General features: G+C 36.1%; 2 protein-coding genes across 3 annotated transcripts in view; both read left to right on the top strand.

Annotated features, from left to right (window-relative positions):
- LOC138334048 (fibrillin-2-like) overlaps positions 1 to 8,018 on the top strand; it is a 36,286-nt gene extending 28,268 nt beyond the window's left edge. Inside the window, exons 4-9 of the mRNA XM_069282764.1 lie at positions 2,858 to 2,953; positions 3,182 to 3,376; positions 3,765 to 3,890; positions 4,157 to 4,282; positions 7,442 to 7,594; positions 8,005 to 8,018. Of these exons, the coding sequence (XP_069138865.1) occupies positions 2,858 to 2,953; positions 3,182 to 3,376; positions 3,765 to 3,890; positions 4,157 to 4,282; positions 7,442 to 7,594; positions 8,005 to 8,018 (710 nt within the window). The remainder of the gene's footprint in view (positions 1 to 2,857; positions 2,954 to 3,181; positions 3,377 to 3,764; positions 3,891 to 4,156; positions 4,283 to 7,441; positions 7,595 to 8,004) is intronic.
- A 14,342-nt stretch (positions 8,019 to 22,360) lies between these two features.
- LOC138332933 (fibrillin-2-like) overlaps positions 22,361 to 26,225 on the top strand; it is a 35,941-nt gene continuing 32,076 nt past the window's right edge. For both annotated transcript variants that reach the window (XM_069280984.1, XM_069280983.1), the window contains exons 1-7: positions 22,361 to 22,480; positions 22,904 to 23,029; positions 23,570 to 23,782; positions 23,972 to 24,097; positions 24,341 to 24,466; positions 24,831 to 24,953; positions 25,299 to 25,439. In XM_069280984.1, the coding sequence (XP_069137085.1) occupies positions 22,384 to 22,480; positions 22,904 to 23,029; positions 23,570 to 23,782; positions 23,972 to 24,097; positions 24,341 to 24,466; positions 24,831 to 24,953; positions 25,299 to 25,439 (952 nt within the window). In that variant the 5' untranslated portion in view covers positions 22,361 to 22,383. The remainder of the gene's footprint in view (positions 22,481 to 22,903; positions 23,030 to 23,569; positions 23,783 to 23,971; positions 24,098 to 24,340; positions 24,467 to 24,830; positions 24,954 to 25,298; positions 25,440 to 26,225) is intronic.

Below are 26,225 nucleotides of genomic sequence, written 5' to 3'. Positions count from 1 at the left end.
CAATATGACAATATGAGGTGAAAAGAAGGAACGCTGATCGAGTCGATTTGCGAAAAAAAACTTGACCAACTTGTGCGCATACATGTATATTAGTCAGTGGGAATAATGGTGAAACCATGGCATATTATTAGCAGAAACATATATACATAGCAAATAAGCAATTTTACGTGGTATTTAAAACCGAAAGTGTGTTTTGTTTTATTAATAAATAAGTTAAAATATTATTTTTCTATCCAAAATTGTACTCAAACCATCTGAAAATTACTGAACTTTTACAAAATATCAAAGTTATTCTTCTATATTCAACTATTTAAGAGTTTATCTAAAAACCCTTAAGCACATACAGCGGTACATCTGCCGATCGTAAAAATGGAGGAATTGCCAAATTTCTATGTATTTATATGTTTTTGTTATAAGTGAGCCAATTTATGTCTGCAACATTTCATAAATAGGCCTATATTTGAAAATGTCTTATAGTTAGATCTGGTAAATATATTTTATATTTCACTAAAAAGGGCGCAGCCCTTCGTTCAATCACTGATAGCTTCAGGTTGCGGCCGCCATTTTTCCCCACTGTAAAATATCCAATCAGCGTAAATGCGATGCTTAGAAGTCAGCTCATTATTTGAATAAGCAGTTCAAACGCTTTTATGATCCGACAAATGCAATCTTCATCAGGCAGAAGCTCCGTGCTTTTGCTCTTTAGTTGCAAGCGTTCAAGTGATAGACCATCTTCCAATATAATCAGCTGGCCAAAAACGGAATATCTGTTATGGAAATAAAATTTCTTCCTTCTTTAATGGGGTTCCTTCTCAAATGGGGGTTTGGAGACAAGGATAGAGTGTGAATATATGAGTAAGAAATTAAACAGAAAATTCGGCCCCGTTATTTTCATAAATTGCGCTTTTAACATTTCATTATGATTACTGAAACATCTTGCTTCGCCCTATAAGGTCTTGCCTTCAGTCATATTATAAAGAATGCTTGTTTCCAAGAACAAGTTTGTAAAACCTTTAAGGCTCTCTAAACAGAGAAATTTCCGGCAATCTCCGGAATTGTAACACGATGATTTCCGAAGATTGCCGGAATTTTCTCCGAGATGATAACCAATGAAGCCTAATGTTGTCAAGCGTTCAGATCAAGCACCAAATGTTTTATGGGGTTTCCGAATAATAAATGTCCGTGTTTCGTTAGGAATTTTTGTGTTTTTTATCAAATGGCAGACTAAAATTTCGCGAAAACGAAATATGTTGAACAGTCGTCGTCTCAAAAACTCTCATTATCCATTTACAAATTCAAGCGTCCTGTTGATCTTGATTATAGAATCTGAGGAGGGACACCATCAAGATCTAAACACAACTTTGAATATCACATTAGTCCTATCACTATTTACTAGTCCCTAATTACATGTATGTGTGATTATCGTAGTAATTACTTCATTTTAATCATATATCCTTTAACGATATATAATTTCTATTTACAGTTGCTTGAAAAATGGGTCAAAAAACGCGGTGAATTCGAAATCTGCCACATTAACTGCAAAGAAAACTGAAAAGATGGCCAACTACAGAGACCAACCAACTAAATAACTTTACATATATCACAGTGTTAATGTTTGTTAATGTATTATTAAAACAGCTGAATATTTGTTAGCTATTGTGTGCTACAATTAAAGTGTTGCTTCTCATATAACACTAGATAGAAAAAAAGTTTGTATCCTTCAGCTCAAACTCCAACCAGGTAGCTATTTTGAAATAACGTGCATTTTGCACTAACAAATCCAGAAATAAAAAAGTTTTTACCTATTCATTATTGAAATTAATATTTTAAACCTAAATTTCAATCTTATTTAAAATTTCCCGATTCATATCGTTGTTATCTAGGAATAATTACCTGTCAGAAAACAAGCTTACTTTTGAAATTCATAATCAACCAGCCATTCAGTGGCCGGGTCAAAATTCTGTCCTGGGCTCAATCTTGTAATTATACACAGGTACCATTTTGAAAGGTCTTTTTTTCCCAACAGTAGCCTGCATTGTATTGCATTGCTAGGCCTTGATTTATAGTTGACAATTTGTACTGCGCCAGCAGATGATCTGTCAAAAGTTTTAGTTGAATTTATGTTTGAACCAAAAATCTTGCATGAACAAATTAGAAAGTAGAGAAAACTAGGAATGTCTGACTACTTTCCAACATAGAATGCTGTGGAAATACAAATCACTTAATGCCCCCAGCCCTTATTCCCCTGTCACTAGTGTGTGATTTTTTCCACACTTTAAAAAAGTTGTTGCTCAGCTATCACAAATAATACTTACAAATGTATTGTTTTAAAGGTCTCATCCATATCTATTGAAAATAATTCATTTTCTTTTATAGGTCATAAATGGCTAATTTGAGTTTTCGTATTCGATCAGGAATAAAAATGATAAAAATCTCAGAACGTACATTACCATATTATCTATTCATTGTGGTGTCCTTTGTATACCCACAGGAGTTTTGACGTTCTGTCAATAATATATAGTATATATAAATAAAAAATACCCCTTTACAGGAGTTTGACGTTTTGTCAATAATATATAGTATACATAGATAAAAAATACCCCAATATGTTATTAAGTATATAAGGGTATTTCTTATTTATGTATACTATATATTATTGACAGAACGTCAAACTCCTGTGGTGTATACCATTAATTTTCATTAAGAAAGCTGGAACCCAACAAAAAAGTATCAAATTCGTAATTGATTCCTTTTGCTACACTTGTTATGGTGAAGTTAAGTCATTTTTATAAACAAATTTCTGAAACATAAATTTTGAATAACAACATGATGATATCGCAATGTACCTATTTTTCAGCTGTTTGTAATCAAAGTTGTATGAATGGAGGTCGCTGTGTTGGGAATGATCGCTGCTCCTGTAGCTATGGATTTTCTGGTCGCAGATGTGAACATGGTAATTATTATATCTGAAAACAAAACTTTATGCATAGTAGATAGTTATATACGTCTTTAACTACTTTCTAAAAGGAGTGCATGATAATCTGCCTTTACAACAGCTTATTCTCAAGACTCCCTGACAACATTTTCTTTTAATTATGATACTGTGACAGGACACCCACAGTTTATCTCATATATTTTTATTCTGTTTTATAATATTTGTGTATGTTGGACTTGTTGGTAGATTACAGAACTGGACCATGTTTCACACAAATATCCGACAACATGTGCCGAGGTCAGCTGACAGGAGTTGTGTGTACTAAAGCCCTTTGCTGTGCCACAATAGGCAAGGCCTGGGGAAAGCCTTGTGAACAGTGCCCTGTACATCAGACTTGTCGTAGAGGTTACATTCCTAACTTACAAGCTCAAAACTGTCAAGGTAGGAAACTAACAGAGAAATAAGACAAAGTAAGATCAAAAAGTGTCGCACATGTACATGATGTTAAAAAAACTTAAAAAGACAGACATTCATGATTTAGGGTAAATACTCTGTTAAAAAATGGAATCGTATATGCCTACAGCTTGAAATTTGTCAAATAAGGGACTGAAATTCAACAATTGATCTTATTATAACTTTGGTATCATTTCTTAGTTTGGCATCATTTAGAACTGTATCAACATATTTATATCAAATCCATTTTTCTGTGTGGCATTTCATTTTTTTATGGGTTAATAGAATAAGCTAACAGATTTACTCCTGAATCAGGTTTAATAGAGTCAAAGTTTTACAAGATAACAGATATTGTAATTTTGACTTATATTTGAAGATGTTGATGAGTGCTCTGCCATACCCGGGCTGTGTGTAGGAGGGAGATGTGTAAATACCCTTGGATCTTACAGGTGTGAGTGTAAGTCTGGGCAGAGTCAGAACCCTATCACTCAGGTGTGCGAGGGTAAGTATAAGGAGACATGGCTGAGAGAAACGCTCATCTCTTGGTCTGATATCATGCTGCTGTTTTAATAATGTCATAATGTTACATTCAGCTTTCAATTTAATGACTTCTGTCTTGGATCTAATAAACACCACATCCTTACAATTGCAAAAAATGGAAGAATTTATTTGATGAAATTGATTTATATACGGTATTTCTTCTATAACTCACAGAACTGATCACTAAGGTATCCAAGGCGGTAATGTTTTCAAATGGAAATTTTTCAGATATAAATGAGTGTGAGACCATTCCAAATACATGTGAAAATGGAAAATGTACCAATACTGAAGGCAGCTATTTCTGTGTGTGCGATCCAGGGTACGAGACCAATGCTGATCGCACCCAGTGTGTAGGTAGGTGTTATAGACTGTATGGCCGGTCATTTTTGTGAGAAGAATATTTTTATGACAGAATCTTTTATTGAAATAGAAAGATATGAGAATGTATCCTCTTGCATCAATACCACTAAATTTTATAAAGTCATGTCTGAGAAAAAATGTTTTTTTATTATCACCTTTTACATAAGTATTTTTTATTAAATAAATGAAAGATGAAGTTAAGAAGAGTCAGGACTAGTTTGTCTTAGGGTATATCTCAGCAAGTAGGAACTACTATTCACTTCTGCACTCCTTGACATTGTCAGGGCTTTTATCTAGAAATGTCCAAGACAACATTTCGACTATGGCATATTATCTTAATACTAGAATTAAAGTCTTTTATACTTTTTTCATGGAAAGACCTTGTAGTAGAAGCCCTCATCCATTTGTCACTGTTTTTTTTTTGAAAACTGAAAGAGTTTGAGATTACCACTGATACGTGACAATAGTCAAATGTGCAATGAGATCCATTTTTTGCAATGCAGAAACTGGGGCATACATATTTACTAAATTTATTTGCTGAGTTTTTGTACATTTAATGATGTAATACAGATGTAGATGGAAACAATGTGTGCTCTATAAAGATTATCTTAAGTATAATGCAATTCTAGAGGCCATAGGTCTTTTCTGGCATGAGGCATACATGTGTGCACCGCATATTTTGTCTGAGAAAATTAACAATAAAATTTCTTAATAGGGCTTTTGAGAGTTGCCATTATTCATGTTTATCTTAAGTGATTTAACACCTGTGAACATGAGAGTTGATAGACAGGATGTGAAGCTGGGTTTATTGTAGTTTTTACAGTGATGTAGGCAGACTTCAAAATTTATCTCTAATGCTCCCAAATGTATCCATGTTGTATCAAGTTTTACTACATAATTAACGTTCGGTAGATAAACATTTACTACATACTTAAACATGTAATCCAATACTTTGACAATCATTTAATTTTGCCAGTAGATTTTCGCTTTAATTACATTTTGGACAAATTTGATGGGATGGGGACTTGGAGTTTTTGGACCTCATGCTGAGATTTCAAATAAATTTTGTGGTTTCAGTTACACCAGTAATCTGATAATACAAATTTGAGGTGATAAGTGATGTGCTATGACTGTATAATGTTTGTATTTCTGAAGTTATGTACACAGCTCTGTACTTGTAGAAACGTTGTCTAGACACATTCAGGCACCAACATTATTATAGTTTAATTTATATTTTATGTTGTTAATCTATTTAAGAAGAGTACACATGAAGTATGATAGTCTACACTGCAGAACATATTCCTACCGTGAACTTATTAACATATATTGTATATGGTAGGGATAAAATTTTCTGATATATGGTATTAAGTAAAGATTGAAAGATTGAAGCCATCGGTTTGAACTCATGTTTAAAATCTTACGGTACTTGATCTAATGGGATATCATTAGAATGGATATGGAGTCTAATTTTCTATATAGTGGCATTTGTGATAAGGATTAGGCTAAACTGACTTCATAGTCTGGTCTGAAGGCCCGGGCCTTCCCAATGTCACTCCCATTTTATTTACCGGGTATACATTTGTAAGTCCCAAATTGTGATCATATAGTATTTCTTTTAAATGATGAGTCCACAGTCATCACACTTTTTTCTCTGGACCCTGTTTATTCCTAGGTATCACAACAGGTTTATTCTGTAGGAGGTAGCAAAAACTCAGATACTAATCCAATAACTCAACAAGGTAATTAAAGACACAAATATCTATTTATTAAATAGAAACAAGAAAGAAGTTTAACAAAGAATATTTATGATATATAATGCCTGGTGTGGTCAACTAACAGTAAGAGTAAGTATCAATGTAGTTATCCTGTAAAAACTACATGATCTCAGACAACCCAACAACACCTAACAGAGACAACTAACCTTCCAAGTGTTTCCAACTCTAGAGACATAACCAACTTTGTAAATAGGTTTCCAATCGATGTTTAAGACAGAAGCCCCTAACCATCCTCAAGTATGTTTCCAACTCTAGAGACATAACCAACTTTGTAAATAGGTTTCCAATCGATGTTTAAGACAGAAGCCCCTAACCATCCTCAAGTATGGCACAAACTTTGTGAGGTAAAGTTATAAGTACTTCTGTATAAACCTATATGGTAGCTCAGAGACCCTCTAAGTGTCACACAGTTACAGCTTACAATGTGGCTGTGTCCCTGGTCATGATCCCTTTTATACCAACGCAACATCCCCCACTGGCCTCTGATTAGTCTCTGCTCGACAGAACACTGTATTCACACACATCCAAAATTTGACTTCCATTTCTTTACTTTATATACCACCCACATGACTATGGCCACCTGTCAGCCACTGCATAACTGGGTAATGAGTGTAATTGACTAAAGGGAACTTTATATAAGACCAGTTCTAATATTATTCTCCATAATTTGGCCAAAGGTAAGCAAACAAGTCCTGCAGCCAAAATGTACAATAAACACAACAAATTATTATTCTCTCTTACTGTCAAGGTCACCATCACAATTAGGAAATACTTTTCTGGAATAACTCTTAGACAAATTCCTTTGGTGCACTCTAGATAACTTCTCAGGTCCAAAGGTTGAAGTTGAAGTTCACTTTCAATAAAATGAATTTTCTCGTACAATAGTTCTAATCACACACTGCATCCATTTCCATGGAATTCCTTGTGTTGAATAAAGGCTTTACTTTAATACAAATTGAATTAAGGAGGACATAATGATATTAAATGTTACTCATCTCTCATCCTTACACACAAATAGTTGTAGAAAGCTATCTTGTGAATGGTCCATTTTAACAAATTTTATTCCAAATAGAATGCATATTGATCTAACATCAGGCAAAGCCTATATTAGCCATCTCCAAACGAATTCGGTATGGTACAATTGTCAACAAAATATTTTATCATTTAATATTACATCTTGAATGAATATGATGTTAGTTAATTTCCCCAACTTATCACCATAGAAAATTATCTAAAAGAATATTTCAGTTTCGGATGTGTAGTCTGATATACATTGCAATAAATATGTATTCTTTTCTTCATCACAATGGATACAGCCATGTGTTTGAGTTTTTGTGACAAAATGTGAATTTTCACTGATTTTCTGTCCTGATTTCAGTTGTGAAGAGGAAGACCTGCTTCAGTCGTATCTCTCAGGGAGTCTGTGCTGAGCCCATGGGCATTCTTCTCTCCCTTCGTGACTGCTGCTGTGAGATGGGCAAAGGCTGGGGAAACTCTTCCATTTGTCAGTTATGCCCCGAGAAAAGCTCAGGTCAGTTTGATGACAAGCTTAGTAAAGATCTTCTCTTAATTTTTCTTATTTAATTTTTTAAATCAATGCAGAATCATCGGTGAGCTTATGTCATGGCGCGGCGTCCGTCGTCCGTCCGTCCGTCGTCGTCCGTCCGTCCGTCCGTCAACATTTCCTTTAAATCGCTACTAGTCATAGAGTTCTGCATGGATTGTAACCAAATTTGGCCACAAACATCCTTGGGGGAGGGGGAACAGAACTTGTATAAATTTTGGCTCTGTCCCCCCCCGGGGCAGGAGGGGCGGGGCCCAATAGGGGAAATAGAGGTAAATCCTATAAATTGCTACTTGTCCTAGAGTTCTGCATGGATTGTAACTTTGACCACAAACATCCAAATTATATTTTGTATAAACTGTTTCTCTATTATACAGTAAAACGGATATAATGAACCTCTTGGAACCAAACAATTACTTCACTAATAAGGGGAGGGTGTTTGTTACAACAGAATAAACACTTGTATAAATTTTGGCTGTTCCCCACACTATGTACCAATGGGCGCTGTATCAATACGCTCGTTACAGGCATATCGTTGTGAATGCTTCCCGGATGGGATTTTCCAAACCATCAAGTTGATAATCTTTAGGGGCAGGAGGGGCTCGGATCTCTTAAATCAATTAGAGACACTTAAATTGATACAATGAAGGATTAGAAATATTACTGTATCAACTTTTGTACCTCTGTCTGATAACATCCTTGAACTTGTATAAATTTTGGCTCAAAATCCCCCCGGGGCCAGGAGGGGCGGGGCCTTTAATAGGGAAAATAGAGGTATAAATCCTTCAAACCAAAAGTTCTGAATGGTCCATTCATTGATGTCCTTCTACTTGTATAAATTTTTCTTTGTCTCTAAAAGGGGCGGGGCCCAAATGAAAAAATTGAAGTGTTACCTTACCATTAAGTAAAAGCATTGGACCATTTTATTAAGGAAATAAATGTAACCAATATTTGTTTTAGGGGAACAGAACTTGTATAAATTTTGGCTTACCCCCCCGGGGGCAGGAGGGGCGGGGCCCAATAGGGAAATAGAGGTAAATTGCTTTTAAATCGCTACTGTCTTCTGAATGGAATATGTAACAAATTTGGCCACAAACATCCTTTGGGCAACGGGGGGAACAAACTTGTATAAATTTTGGCTCTGAATCCCCCAGGGGGCAGGGGGGCGGGGCCAACAATTGAAATAGAGGTAAATCCTTTAAAATATATCCCTAATAGTCATAAGGTACATAGAGTGAATGGAATGTAACAAATTTGGCCCACAAACATCCTTGAAGGGGAACGCTACTGTTAAAATCTGATCCCTTTGTCAACAATGGTCGAAAAGGTAGGTAAATCCTATACTTTGTCAACGGATGGTGTACTGAACAGGAATGTAACCTAAAATTTGGCCACAAACATCCTTGGGGCTACTGTAAGGGTAGGAACTTGTATAAATTTTGGATGGTCGCTACTGGCAGGTAGGTACCAATACTTTGAAATAACGGTAAATCCTTTGTAATAGGTACCTTAACTTTGTCAATAGGTCGCTACTGTACAGGTAAGGTACTACTATTTTTGTCAAAATCCTTGGGCTACTGTACAGGTAGGTAGAACTTGTATATACTTTGTCAACGGATGGGGGACTGTACAGGTAGGTGTATAACCTATACTTTGTCAACGGATGGTCTGCTACTGTAACAGGTAGGTAAAACATCCTTTGGGTAAATACGGTGGGTACTGTATCAGTACAGGAATACATTAAGTAAATGGTGAAGCTATACTTTGTAACGGTATCAAACCAGAGGTATCAGGAAGCTTTAGCTGCGTGAATGCGTTTGGCACAAAGACTTATGGTCGCTACTGTACAGGACAGGTAACTATACTTTGTACAAACATCGCATGGGTTACTGTAGGGGAACAGAACTATATAATTGGTTGCTACTGTCCCCAGGGGGCAGGAGGGGCGGGCCCAATATGGGGTATAGAGGTAAACCTATACTTTGTCAACGGATGGTCGCTACTGTACAGGTGTACCTAGACAACTCTGGTCGCTAAGTAAGGTAGGTAACTAACTTTGTAAATTTTGTGTCCCCAGGGGGGTCGCTAACTTTGTCAGGATGGGTAAATATTTAGGATGGTAATGGGGAAGATGTTTGGGGAACATGAAACTAATTTGTAAAATCCTTGGGGGTAGGGAACTTACTTTGTGGAGGGGGCAGGAGGGGCTATAAATGAGTGTACAGCTACGCTAAGTCATAGAGTTGCTACATGATATGTAACAGTTAACCTATAATTTGGCCACAAACATCCTTGGGGGAAGGGGAACAGAACTTGTATAAATTTTGACTCTGTAATCCCCTGGGGGCAGGAGGGTTACCTGGGCCCAATAGGGGAAATAGAGGTAAATCCTTTAAATCGCTATAGGTAGGGTATCTTTGAATGGTACAAATTTGGCCACAAACGGATCCTTGGGGGAAGGGGAAATTGTATTTGTAGATATAAATGAGTGTACAGAGAACGGGAAGCTGTGTACCAATGGGATGTTTTATGTGTATTTGTAGATATAAAATGAGTGTACAGAGAACGGGAAGCTGTGTACAAATGGGATGTTTTATGTGTATTTGTAGATATAAATGAGTGTACAGAGAACGGGAAGCTGTGTACAAATGGGATGTTTTATGTGTATTTGTAGATATAAATGAGTGTACAGAGAACAGGGAAGCTGTGTACCAATGGGATGTTTTATGTGTATTTGTAGATATAAATGAGTGTACAGAGAACGGGAAGCTGTGTACCAATGGGATGTTTTATGTGTATTTGTAGATATAAATGAGTGTACAGAGAACGGGAAGCTGTGTACCAATGGGATGTTTTATGTGTATTTGTAGATATAAATGAGTGTACAGAGAACGGAAGCTGTGTACCAATGGGATGTTTTATGTGTATTTGTAGATATAAATGAGGTACAAGAGAACGGGAAGCTGTGTACTCAATGGGATGTTTTATGTGTATTTGTAGATATAAATGAGTGTACAGAGAACGGGAAGCTGTGTACCAATGGGATGTTTTATGTGTATTTGTAGATATAAATGAGTGTACAGAGAACAGGAAGCTGTGTACCAATGGGATGTTTTATGTGTATTTGTAGATATAAATGAGTGTACAGAGAACAGGAAGCTGTGTACCAATGGGATGTTTTATGTGTATTTGTAGATATAAATGAGTGTACAGAGAACGGGAAGCTGTGTACAAATGGGATGTTTTATGTATATTTGTAGATATAAATGAGTGTACAGAGAACGGGAAGCTGTGTACCAATGGGATGTTTTTATGTGTATTTGTAGATATAAATGAGTGTGTACAGAGAACAGGAAGCTGTGTACCAATGGGATGTTTTATGTGTATTTGTAGATATAAATGAGTGTACAGAGAACGGGAAGCTGTGTACCAATGGGATGTTTTATGTGTATTTGTAGATATAAATGAGTGTACAGAGAACGGGAAGCTGTGTACCAATGGGATGTTTTATGTGTATTTGTAGATATAAATGAGTGTACAGAGAACGGGAAGCTGTGTACCAATGGGATGTTTTATGTGTATTTGTAGATATAAATGAGTGTACAGAGAACGGGAAGCTGTGTACCAATGGGATGTTTTATGTGTATTTGTAGATATAAATGAGTGTACAGAGAACGGGAAGCTGTGTACCAATGGGATGTTTTATGTGTATTTGTAGATATAATGAGTGTACAGAGAACGGGAAGCTGTGTACAAATGGGATGTTTTATGTGTATTTGTAGATATAAATGAGTGTACAGAGAACGGGAAGCTGTGTACCAATGGGATGTTTTATGTGTATTTGTAGATATAAATGAGTGTACAGAGAACGGGAAGCTGTGTACCAATGGGATGTTTTATGTGTATTTGTAGATATAAATGAGTGTACAGAGAACGGGAAGCTGTGTACCAATGGGATGTTTTATGTGTATTTGTAGATATAAATGAGTGTACAGAGAACGGGAAGCTGTGTACCAATGGGATGTTTTATGTGTATTTGTAGATATAAATGAGTGTACAGAGAACGGGAAGCTGTGTACCAATGGGATGTTTTATGTGTATTTGTAGATCTATAAATGAGTGTACAGAGAACAGGAAGCTTCCGTGTACCAATGGGATGTTTTATTGTGTATTTGTAGATATAAATGAGTGTACAGAGAACGGAAGCTGTGTACCAATGGGATGTTTTATGTGTATTTGTAGATATAAATGAGTGTACAGAGAACGGGAAGCTGTGTACCAATGGGATGTTTTATGTGTATTTGTAGATATAAATGAGTGTACAGAGAACGGGAAGCTGTGTACCAATGGGATGTTTTATGTGTATTTGTAGATATAAATGAGTGTACAGAGAACGGGAAGCTGTGTACCAATGGGATGTTTTATGTGTATTTGTAGATATAAATGAGTGTACAGAGAACGGGAAGCTGTGTACCAATGGGATGTTTTATGTGTATTTGTAGATATAAATGAGTGTACAGAGAACGGGAAGCTGTGTACCAATGGGATGTTTTATGTGTATTTGTAGATATAAATGAGTGTACAGAGAACGGGAAGCTGTGTACCAATGGGATGTTTTATGTGTATTTGTAGATATAAATGAGTGTACAGAGAACGGGAAGCTGTGTACCAATGGGATGTTTTATGTGTATTTGTAGATATAAATGAGTGTACAGAGAACGGGAAGCTGTGTACCAATGGGATGTTTTATGTGTATTTGTAGATATAAATGAGTGTACAGAGAACGGGAAGCTGTGTACCAATGGGATGTTTTATGTGTATTTGTAGATATAAATGAGTGTACAGAGAACGGGAAGCTGTGTACCAATGGGATGTTTTATGTGTATTTGTAGATATAAATGAGTGTACAGAGAACAACGGGAAGCTGTGTACCAATGGGATGTTTTATGTGTATTTGTAGATATAAATGAGTGTACAGAGAACGGGAAGCTGTGTACCAATGGGATGTTTTATGTGTATTTGTAGATATAAATGAGTGTACAGAGAACAGGAAGCTGTGTACCAATGGGATGTTTTATGTGTATTTGTAGATATAAATGAGTGTACAGAGAACGGGAAGCTGTGTACCAATGGGATGTTTTATGTGTATTTGTAGATATAAATGAGTGTACAGAGAACAGGAAGCTGTGTACCAATGGGATGTTTTATGTGTATTTGTAGATATAAATGAGTGTACAGAGAACGGAAGCTGTGTACCAATGGGATGTTTTATGTGTATTTGTAGATATAAATGAGTGTACAGAGAACGGGAAGCTGTGTACCAATGGGATGTTTTATGTGTATTTGTAGATATAAATGAGTGTACAGAGAACGGGAAGCTGTGTACCAATGGGATGTTTTATGTGTATTTGTAGATATAAATGAGTGTACAGAGAACGGGAAGCTGTGTACCAATGGGATGTTTTATGTGTATTTGTAGATATAAATGAGTGTACAGAGAACGGGAAGCTGTGTACCAATGGGATGTTTTATGTGTATTTGTAGATATAAATGAGTGTACAGAGAACGGGAAGCTGTGTACCAATGGGATGTTTTATGTGTATTTGTAGATATAAATGAGTGTACAGAGAACGGGAAGCTGTGTACAAATGGGATGTTTTATGTGTATTTGTAGATATAAATGAGTGTACAGAGAACGGGAAGCTGTGTACCAATGGGATGTTTTATGTGTATTTGTAGATATATAAATGAGTGTACAGAGAACGGGAAGCTGTGTACCAATGGGATGTTTTATGTGTATTTGTAGATATAAATGAGTGTACAGAGAACGGGAAGCTGTGTACCAATGGGATGTTTTATGTGTATTTGTAGATATAAATGAGTGTACAGAGAACGGGAAGCTGTGTACCAATGGGATGTTTTATGTGTATTTGTAGATATAAATGAGTGTACAGAGAACAGGAAGCTGTGTACCAATGGGATGTTTTATGTGTATTTGTAGATATAAATGAGTGTACAGAGAACAGGAAGCTGTGTACCAATGGGATGTTTTATGTGTATTTGTAGATATAAATGAGTGTACAGAGAACAGGAAGCTGTGTACCAATGGGATGTTTTATGTGTATTTGTAGATATAAATGAGTGTACAGAGAACAGGAAGCTGTGTAAATGGGATGTTTTATGTGTACAGAGAACAAGCTGGGTACCAATGGGATGTTTTTGTGTATTTGTAGATATAAATGAGTGTACAGAGAACGGGAAGCTGTGTACAAATGGGATGTTTTATGTGTATTTGTAGATATAAATGAGTGTACAGAGAACGGGAAGCTGTGTACCAATGGGATGTTTTATGTGTATTTGTAGATATAAATGAGTGTACAGAGAACGGGAAGCTGTGTACCAATGGGATGTTTTATGTGTATTTGTAGATATAAATGAGTGTACAGAGAACGGGAAGCTGTGTGTACCAATGGGATGTTTTATGTGTATTTGTAGATATAAATGAGTGTACAGAGAACGGGAAGCTGTGTACCAATGGGATGTTTTATGTGTATTTGTAGATATAAATGAGTGTACAGAGAACGGGAAGCTGTGTACCAATGGGATGTTTTATGTGTATTTGTAGATATAAATGAGTGTACAGAGAACGGGAAGCTGTGTACCAATGGGATGTTTTATGTGTATTTGTAGATATAAATGAGTGTACAGAGAACGGGAAGCTGTGTACCAATGGGATGTTTTATGTGTATTTGTAGATATAAATGAGTGTACAGAGAACGGGAAGCTGTGTACCAAATGGGATGTTTTATGTGTATTTGTAGATATAAATGAGTGTACAGAGAACGGGAAGCTGTGTACCAATGGGATGTTTTATGTGTATTTGTAGATATAAATGAGTGTACAGAGAACGGGAAGCTGTGTACCAATGGGATGTTTTATGTGTATTTGTAGATATAAATGAGTGTACAGAGAACGGGAAGCTGTGTACCAATGGGATGTTTTATGTGTATTTGTAGATATAAATGAGTGTACAGAGAACGGGAAGCTGTGTACAAATGGGATGTTTTATGTGTATTTGTAGATATAAATGAGTGTACAGAGAACGGGAAGCTGTGTACCAATGGGATGTTTTATGTGTATTTGTAGATATAAATGAGTGTACAGAGAACAGGAAGCTGTGTACCAATGGGATGTTTTATGTGTATTTGTAGATATAAATGAGTGTACAGAGAACGGGAAGCTGTGTACCAATGGGATGTTTTATGTGTATTTGTAGATATAAATGAGTGTACAGAGAACGGGAAGCTGTGTACCAATGGGATGTTTTATGTGTATTTGTAGATATAAATGAGTGTACAGAGAACAGGAAGCTGTGTACCAATGGGATGTTTTATGTGTATTTGTAGATATAAATGAGTGTACAGAGAACGGGAAGCTGTGTACCAATGGGATGTTTTATGTGTATTTGTAGATATAAATGAGTGTACAGAGAACGGGAAGCTGTGTACCAATGGGATGTTTTATGTGTATTTGTAGATATAAATGAGTGTACAGAGAACAGGAAGCTGTGTACCAATGGGATGTTTTATGTGTATTTGTAGATATAAATGAGTGTACAGAGAACGGGAAGCTGTGTACCAATGGGATGTTTTATGTGTATTTGTAGATATAAATGAGTGTACAGAGAACGGGAAGCTGTGTACCAATGGGATGTTTTATGTGTATTTGTAGATATAAATGAGTGTACAGAGAACGGGAAGCTGTGTACCAATGGGATGTTTTATGTGTATTTGTAGATATAAATGAGTGTACAGAGAACAGGAAGCTGTGTACCAATGGGATGTTTTATGTGTATTTGTAGATATAAATGAGTGTACAGAGAACAGGAAGCTGTGTACCAATGGGATGTTTTATGTGTATTTGTAGATATAAATGAGTGTACAGAGAACGGGAAGCTGTGTACCAATGGGATGTTTTATGTGTATTTGTAGATATAAATGAGTGTACAGAGAACGGGAAGCTGTGTACCAATGGGATGTTTTATGTGTATTTGTAGATATAAATGAGTGTACAGAGAACAGGAAGCTGTGTACAAATGGGATGTTTTATGTGTATTTGTAGATATAAATGAGTGTACAGAGAACGGGAAGCTGTGTACCAATGGGATGTTTTATGTGTATTTGTAGATATAAATGAGTGTACAGAGAACGGGAAGCTGTGTACCAATGGGATGTTTTATGTGTATTTGTAGATATAAATGAGTGTACAGAGAACGGGAAGCTGTGTACCAATGGGATGTTTTATGTGTATTTGTAGATATAAATGAGTGTACAGAGAACGGGAAGCTGTGTACCAATGGGATGTTTTATGTGTATTTGTAGATATAAATGAGTGTACAGAGAACGGGAAGCTGTGTACCAATGGGATGTTTTATGTGTATTTGTAGATATAAATGAGTGTACAGAGAACAGGAAGCTGTGTACCAATGGGATGTTTTATGTGTATTTGTAGATATAAATGAGTGTACAGAGAACGGGAAGCTGTGTACAAATGGGATGTTTTATGTGTATTTGTAGATATAAATGAGTGTACAGAGAACGGGAAGCTGTGTACCAATGGGATGTTTTATGTGTATTTGTAGATATAAATGAGTGTACAGAGAACGGGAAGCTGTGTACCAATGGGATGTTTTATGTGTATTTGTAGATATAAATGAGTGTACAGAGAACGGGAAGCTGTGTACCAATGGGATGTTTTATGTGTATTTGTAGATATAAATGAGTGTACAGAGAACGGGAAGCTGTGTACCAATGGGATGTTTTATGTGTATTTGTAGATATAAATGAGTGTACAGAGAACGGGAAGCTGTGTACCAATGGGATGTTTTATGTGTATTTGTAGATATAAATGAGTGTACAGAGAACGGGAAGCTGTGTACCAATGGGATGTTTTATGTGTATTTGTAGATATAAATGAGTGTACAGAGAACGGGAAGCTGTGTACCAATGGGATGTTTTATGTGTATTTGTAGATATAAATGAGTGTACAGAGAACGGGAAGCTGTGTACCAATGGGATGTTTTATGTGTATTTGTAGATATAAATGAGTGTACAGAGAACGGGAAGCTGTGTACCAATGGGATGTTTTATGTGTATTTGTAGATATAAATGAGTGTACAGAGAACGGGAAGCTGTGTACCAATGGGATGTTTTATGTGTATTTGTAGATATAAATGAGTGTACAGAGAACGGGAAGCTGTGTACCAATGGGATGTTTTATGTGTATTTGTAGATATAAATGAGTGTACAGAGAACAGGGAAGCTGTGTACCAATGGGATGTTTTATGTGTATTTGTAGATATAAATGAGTGTACAGAGAACGGGAAGCTGTGTACCAATGGGATGTTTTATGTGTATTTGTAGATATAAATGAGTGTACAGAGAACAGGAAGCTGTGTACCAATGGGATGTTTTATGTGTATTTGTAGATATAAATGAGTGTACAGAGAACGGGAAGCTGTGTACCAATGGGATGTTTTATGTGTATTTGTAGATATAAATGAGTGTACAGAGAACAGGAAGCTGTGTACCAATGGGATGTTTTATGTGTATTTGTAGATATAAATGAGTGTACAGAGAACGGGAAGCTGTGTACCAATGGGATGTTTTATGTGTATTTGTAGATATAAATGAGTGTACAGAGAACGGGAAGCTGTGTACCAATGGGATGTTTTATGTGTATTTGTAGATATAAATGAGTGTACAGAGAACGGGAAGCTGTGTACCAATGGGATGTTTTATGTGTATTTGTAGATATAAATGAGTGTACAGAGAACGGGAAGCTGTGTACCAATGGGATGTTTTATGTGTATTTGTAGATATAAATGAGTGTACAGAGAACGGGAAGCTGTGTACCAATGGGATGTTTTATGTGTATTTTGTAGATATAAATGAGTGTACAGAGAACGGGAAGCTGTGTACCAATGGGATGTTTTATGTGTATTTGTAGATATAAATGAGTGTACAGAGAACGGGAAGCTGTGTACCAATGGGATGTTTTATGTGTATTTGTAGATATAAATGAGTGTACAGAGAACGGGAAGCTGTGTACCAATGGGATGTTTTATGTGTATTTGTAGATATAAATGAGTGTACAGAGAACGGGAAGCTGTGTACCAATGGGATGTTTTATGTGTATTTGTAGATATAAATGAGTGTACAGAGAACGGGAAGCTGTGTACCAATGGGATGTTTTATGTGTATTTGTAGATATAAATGAGTGTACAGAGAACGGGAAGCTGTGTACCAATGGGATGTTTTATGTGTATTTGTAGATATAAATGAGTGTACAGAGAACGGGAAGCTGTGTACCAATGGGATGTTTTATGTGTATTTGTAGATATAAATGAGTGTACAGAGAACGGGAAGCTGTGTACCAATGGGATGTTTTATGTGTATTTGTAGATATAAATGAGTGTACAGAGAACGGGAAGCTGTGTACCAATGGGATGTTTTATGTGTATTTGTAGATATAAATGAGTGTACAGAGAACGGGAAGCTGTGTACCAATGGGATGTTTTATGTGTATTTGTAGATATAAATGAGTGTACAGAGAACGGGAAGCTGTGTACCAATGGGATGTTTTATGTGTATTTGTAGATATAAATGAGTGTACAGAGAACGGGAAGCTGTGTACCAATGGGATGTTTTATGTGTATTTGTAGATATAAATGAGTGTACAGAGAACGGGAAGCTGTGTACCAATGGGATGTTTTATGTGTATTTGTAGATATAAATGAGTGTACAGAGAACGGGAAGCTGTGTACCAATGGGATGTTTTATGTGTATTTGTAGATATAAATGAGTGTACAGAGAACGGGAAGCTGTGTACCAATGGGATGTTTTATGTGTATTTGTAGATATAAATGAGTGTACAGAGAACGGGAAGCTGTGTACCAATGGGATGTTTTATGTGTATTTGTAGATATAAATGAGTGTACAGAGAACGGGAAGCTGTGTACCAATGGGGATGTTTTATGTGTATTTGTAGATATAAATGAGTGTACAGAGAACGGGAAGCTGTGTACCAATGGGATGTTTTATGTGTATTTGTAGATATAAATGAGTGTACAGAGAACGGGAAGCTGTGTGTACCAATGGGATGTTTTATGTGTATTTGTAGATATAAATGAGTGTACAGAGAACAGGAAGCTGTGTACCAATGGGATGTTTTATGTGTATTTGTAGATATAAATGAGTGTACAGAGAACGGGAAGCTGTGTACCAATGGGATGTTTTATGTGTATTTGTAGATATAAATGAGTGTACAGAGAACGGAAGCTGTGTACCAATGGGATGTTTTATGTGTATTTGTAGATATAAATGAGTGTACAGAGAACGGGAAGCTGTGTACCAATGGGATGTTTTATGTGTATTTGTAGATATAAATGAGTGTACAGAGAACGGGAAGCTGTGTACCAATGGGATGTTTTATGTGTATTTGTAGATATAAATGAGTGTACAGAGAACGGGAAGCTGTGTACCAATGGGATGTTTTATGTGTATTTGTAGATATAAATGAGTGTACAGAGAACAGGAAGCTGTGTACCAATGGGATGTTTTATGTGTATTTGTAGATATAAATGAGTGTACAGAGAACGGGAAGCTGTGTACCAATGGGATGTTTTATGTGTATTTGTAGATATAAATGAGTGTACAGAGAACGGGAAGCTGTGTACAAATGGGATGTTTTATGTGTATTTTTGTAGATATAAATGAGTGTACAGAGAACGGGAAGCTGTGTACAAATGGGATGTTTTATGTGTATTTGTAGATATAAATGAGTGTACAGAGAACGGGAAGCTGTGTACCAATGGGATGTTTTATGTGTATTTGTAGATATAAATGAGTGTACAGAGAACGGGAAGCTGTGTACAAATGGGATGTTTTATGTGTATTTGTAGATATAAATGAGTGTACAGAGAACGGGAAGCTGTGTACAAATGGGATGTTTTATGTGTATTTGTAGATATAAATGAGTGTACAGAGAACAGGAAGCTGTGTACAAATGGGATGTTTTATGTGTATTTGTAGATATAAATGAGTGTACAGAGAACAGGAAGCTGTGTACCAATGGGATGTTTTATGTGTATTTGTAGATATAAATGAGTGTACAGAGAACGGGAAGCTGTGTACCAATGGGATGTTTTATGTGTATTTGTAGATATAAATGAGTGTACAGAGAACGGGAAGCTGTGTACAAATGGGATGTTTTATGTGTATTTGTAGATATAAATGAGTGTACAGAGAACGGGAAGCTGTGTACAAATGGGATGTTTTATGTGTATTTGTAGATATAAATGAGTGTACAGAGAACGGGAAGCTGTGTACCAATGGGATGTTTTATGTGTATTTGTAGATATAAATGAGTGTACAGAGAACGGGAAGCTGTGTACCAATGGGATGTTTTATGTGTATTTGTAGATATAAATGAGTGTACAGAGAACGGAAGCTGTGTACCAATGGGATGTTTTATGTGTATTTGTAGATATAAATGAGTGTACAGAGAACGGGAAGCTGTGTACCAAAGGGATGTTTTTATGTGTATTTGTAGATATAAATGAGTGTACAGAGAACGGGAAGCTGTGTACACAATGGGATGTTTTATGTGTATTTGTAGATATAAATGAGTGTACAGAGAACGGGAAGCTGTGTACCAATGGGATGTTTTAATGTGTATTTGTAGATATAAATGAGTGTACAGAGAACGGGAAGCTGTGTACCAATGGGATGTTTTATTGTATTTGTAGATATAAATGAGTGTACAGAGAACAGGAAGCTGTGTACCAATGGGATGTTTTATGTGTATTTGTAGATATAAATGAGTGTACAGAGAACAGGAAGCTGTGTGACAATGGGATGTTTTATGTGATTTGTAAAGTAAATGATGTACAGAGCAGAAAAAGTGATTGGCTGAAGTAGTGGTATATTGACATGATTGTGAAGTATGGTATATTGACATAGTGATTGGCTGAAGTAGTGGTATATTGACATAGTGATTGGCTGAAGTAGTGGTATATTGACATAGTGATTGGCTGAAGTAGTGGTATATTGACATAGTGATTGGCTGAAGTAATGGTAATATGTAGTGATGCTGAAGTAATGTAAGATTGGCTGAAGTAGTGGTATATGACATAGTGATTGGCTGAAAACAGTGGTATATTGACATAGTGATTGGCTGAAGCAGTGGTATATTGACATAGTGATTGGCTGAAGTAATGGTAAGTGATTGGCTGAAGTAATGGTATATTGACATAGTGATTGGCTGAAGTATGAGTGATTGGCTGAAGTAATGGTATATTGACATAGTGAGGTATTGGTAGTGATTGGCTGAAGTAATGGTATATTGACATAGTGATTGGCTGAAGTAATGGTAAGTGATTGGCTGAAGTAATGGTATATTGACATAGTGATTGGCTGAAGTAATGGTATATTGACATAGTGATTGGCTGAAGTAATGGTATATTGACATAGTGATTGGCTGAAGTAATGGTATATTGACATAGTGATTGGCTGAAGTAATGGTATATTGACATAGTGATTGGCTGAAGTATGGTATATTGACATAGTGATTGGCTGAAGTAATGGTATATTGACATAGTGATTGGCTGAAGTAATGGTATATTGACATAGTGATTGGCTGAAGTAATGGTATATTGACATAGTGATTGGCTGAAGTAATGGTATATTGACATAGTGATTGGCTGAAGTAATGGTATATTGACATAGTGATTGGCTGAAGTAGTGGTATATTGACATAGTGATTGGCTGAAGTAGGTATATTGACATAGTGATTGGCTGAAGTAGTGGTATATTGACATAGTGATTGGCTGAAGTAGTGGTATATTGACATAGTGATTGGCTGAAGTAATGGTATATTGACATAGTGATTGGCTGAAGTAATGGTATATTGACATAGTGATTGGCTGAAGTAATGGTATATTGACATAGTGATTGGCTGAAGTAATGGTATATTGACATAGTGATTGGCTGAAGTAATGGTATATTGACATAGTGATTGGCTGAAGTAATGGTATATTGACATAGTGATTGGCTGAAGTAGTGGTATATTGACATAGTGATTGGCTGAAGTAATGGTATATTGACAAAGTGATTGGCTGAAGCAGTGGTATATTGACATCATACTGTCATCATTAACAATTAACTTTGCAGTTTACTTAGAGTACTGAGATAAAAATGGCATAAAGCTAGTATATTCCTAATTTTTAGAGTATTTAGTATTTAGAGTACACTCAGATTTTTGGGTCAATATCTCCATAACATAAAACTCAATTTGAGTAAATCCTAAAAATAATCTTTACTTCATTTCTTTAATGCTTTGACAACATGTCCATATTGTTCATGAACATCTCTTTGTAAGGTTGGGCAAAATCTTACACATAATTAGGCTGAATTTACAAAGTTTTTGCTATACTATTTTAGATTGTAGTTCCTGCCAATAGATTCATACAAAATGTGAGAAGTACCTTCTAACCAAACTCCGAGTTTAGCAAAACTTGATAATTAAATTTTGAATGATTGGATGCTCTGAAAGCTTTATACATGCCTTTGACTGTTTACTGATTGGATTGGGTACTTTTCCCTGACAATGATTGAAATGTTCTAACAATTTAATCCTATGTATAAAGTTGGAAATGTAATCCTGTTATAGATTATAACGAGTGTGCCACTACAAGGATGTGTACCCACGGTCGCTGTATCAACATGAACGGTGGTTACAAGTGTATCTGTAACATTGGCTTTATGTCCACTCCTGACAACCGAGCCTGTATAGGTAAGATCTTCTGAACTAGCCATCAGCTTTAATTTTAAATAGATTTCAATGTGTTCATGTTATTGCCACATAAGAAATAAGCTTTGGATATTATTAAGTTTGTCTATTAATAAGCTGGACAAGGTTTTTCACATTGATACATATCTATTATGATTATCAGTCAATGATTAAAGTATCTGAATATGGTTTAACTCTAGGTTCAGGCTATGACTTTTTTTTTCTCAATTTTTATGAAAGGTCACTCTCAAATCTATTAGTAGGTATTAGTGATGAAATAATGTAAAACTGATATGGCTTGTCGATGATAAAAAAGTATATAATGAAATTATGTTATATGTAAAGTGATATTGATATGAAATGTAAGATTGTTTTAGAATTTATATGTATAGATGCCCACACACTGACCAGTTTTTGTTTGATCAGATATCAACGAGTGTAAAGCAAGGGAGTCGCCATGTATCAATGGAATCTGTATCAACAACCAGGGTAGCTTTAGGTGTGAATGTCCACCAAACTTCCGTATGGGACCGGAGGGCCGCACATGTATAGGTAAGCCATTAGATGTCCACCAAACTTCTGTATGGGACGGGAGGGTTGCACATGTATATGTAAGCCATTAGATGTCCACCAAACTTCTGTATGGGACCAGAGGGCCGCACATGTATAGGTAAGCCATTAGATGTCCACCAAACTTCTGTATGGGACTGGAGGGTCACACATGTATAGGTAAGCCATTAGATGTCCACCAAACTTCTGTATGGGACCAGAGGGCCGCACATGTATATGTAAGTCATTAGGTGTCAACCAAACTTCTGTATTAGATGAATTAGATGATAACACTTGTCTTTGGGTGTTGTACACTGTATTGTTGTTCAGATTTCTTTTGTATAGTTTGGGGATTAACTTTGTTTGAAGCTGTTTGCTCACAACGAAAGTTTGTATTAAATGAAATGAGAAATAACAGAAAGGCAAAGTAAAGATCAGTCTTTTATAGGATTGACTGAGATAATTCAATAATGAGTGCTACTCTCCCCATAAGATCTGCTGTTTGATTGAGTTGACTCATCATTGTTATGTTTGTGTTAACAGATAGTAGGCGTGACCAGTGTTATAGGGAGTACAGAAGTGGACGATGCTCTAGTGCTCTGGCTACCCTTATGTCTAAGGCTATGTGTTGTTGTATGGATACTGGTGGAGTGAACATCCTCAAGGGATGGGGACAGAGATGTGAACCCTGCCCCACCCCGGGAGACAGGGGATATAGCGACCTGTGTAGGGATATAGGAAGGACACCTGATGGTGGTAAGTTATTATTGATTAAAGTTTGTGATTCTGTTATAATGATTGGATGCAGAATTTGATGTTATTTTGGTTTAAAGTCATTGATGTGCATTGACATAGAAAGATTAATGAGTTGTAATTTTTGCATGAAAAGTGGAAAAAATATTTTCCATTGTCAGAATCTTAATATCATGTTATCTGTGTTTTCAGATATCAATGAGTGCCAGCTGAACCCTTACATCTGTGTCAATGGAGCCTGTGAGAATAGAGATGGTAGTTATAGATGTCTCTGTAACCCTGGGTTTGAGTCTGACTCAACCGGAAAGTTGTGTACTGGTAAGTTATCGTAGATGTGTATCACCAGCTTTGATAAACCACAGGTTATGATGTACATTGTATTACCACAATCTATAATGTATTTGACACCTATCCAAATATGTTGTACCGAATGTTTCATGCATTAACACAAGTTATAATGTATAATTACCATCAATTATGAAATCTTGCCACATATTCCGATCAATTGCCACCGGTTATGGAACATTACCATGGATTACAATCTATTCGCTGTCCATACAGATATTGACGAGTGTGCAAAGTACCCTAATTACTGTGATGGAGGGCAGTGTCGTAATACACTGGGTAGCTACCGTTGTACATGTCCGGCTGGATATCAGTTCATTGAGAGAAGCTCCAGCTGTGAAGGTAATTACTACATCACATAACCATAGGATGATGTACTAATGGTTCTTGTGTCACTAAAGATGAAGTGTGTTCCAAAAATGATTTTTAATAAAAAAAATACGTAACCAAATCATGATAATAAAATGATTACCAAATTTGTTCAAATAAAGTCCATGAAATTTCATGGTCACACTGGGCTGCAATAATAACTGGATAGTTTATGTGGCAAACTTAATATTCAACAGTCTAAAAATATAAAGATGATTAAAACTATGAGAACTTCCATATTTTTAACACTTTTCTGCTCCATTGATATCATTTTCTTTGAAGTTTACAAACAGCTATAGATCTCTAATTCTGTAATACTTTTTGTGTCACCTTTTAGACAAGAATGAGTGTGAAAGTAACCCATGTACTGATGCGGACTGTATCAACACACCGGGTAGTTTCCGCTGTGACTGTCGTGAGCCGGGTGCTTCACTCGACTCAACAGGCAGGATCTGTGTTGGTATGTAGAACTGTCCACAGCCTTCAAATTCCTAGACAGTAAAACTTCTGCTAAGATTTGTCAAATGGTACAATAGAGATGTTATTTGCCTAGCTAGCTCCATTGATATAATTACAGTAATCAGATAAATGGTTGAATATTAAATTGGACACTTTTGTTGGCTTCACTTTGAATTTGGTACCTGTAAAGTATCAAATCTTGAAAGTAAACATTTATAAAATGGTGAAAGAAAATTTCAAAATTACTCATTGTTGGACTACTTTAATTATCAAGTTATATATCATTAATGTTTAGCTGATTCAGAATATTTTTAGATTATCTGTACAATCCTTTTTTGCCTGTCAGACAACAGAAAGGGAGCCTGCTGGCTGGAGATTCGTAACGGAATGTGTGAGAACAATATGAAGACCCTAGTTACAAAGGCTGAGTGTTGTGGGAGTATAGGAAAGGCTTGGGGAAGTCCCTGTGAGACATGTCCACCATTATGTAAGTCTGTGTGGACTCCTTAACTTCTGATTTTAATTCTAGTGCTAAAAAATCATTCAAAATGGATCTGCTCACTTTAAACCAACTGATGTTTTGCGACTTAATTTTTCATATTCATGCATATGTCCCACTGCATTTTCTCAGCAATTTACTTTTGTGATTTACTATAACATTTTAAATGTTTTATCCTGCAACTGCCGCACATACTGATGGATAAGTACTGCCAGATAAACTTGTGCTTTAGCCATCAATACAAAATGCTTTATCCGTGAATACGATCACACGAATTTGTTCTAGATCTGACAGAACATTTTCTAACTTTACCCCAAACTTTAAACTTCCAATGAATGAAACTTCATTCAGTCTCGCTAAAAAGTGACGCCACATTTACCGGAATGACGTCATTTTTACAATTTCGAAAATTTTGTATGGTGATGTCGTCTTTTTCTTGGCTCATGGTAAAGGCATGTATTGTAAAGTAACTTTTTGATGGGTAATGTGCTTATACATTTCCCAAGGTAAAAAAGGAGTACACTCTCATTCTGTTTAGTACCTATTGGTAAATGAATCTTTTCCTCTGCATCAAAGAAGCGTCTCGCTTTGACTGAAACCAAGTATATAACTGACAATTTGCTTTCGTTTTGAATGTCATTATGGTTGCAGGATAAACGGGAATACACGGTTAGTATCTTACAATACAAGTTTTATTTTGGTGCTCGTCATCTTGGCTTTCCTAAGTCTTGCACCAAAATAAACCTTGTATTGTAAGATACTAACCATGTATAG

The sequence above is a fragment of the Argopecten irradians genome, chromosome 10 (genome assembly GCF_041381155.1).
Source record: "Argopecten irradians isolate NY chromosome 10, Ai_NY, whole genome shotgun sequence".
In the NCBI taxonomy this organism is placed as follows: Eukaryota; Metazoa; Mollusca; class Bivalvia; order Pectinida; family Pectinidae; genus Argopecten; species Argopecten irradians.
This window is presented reverse-complemented; position numbering and strand designations above follow the sequence as displayed.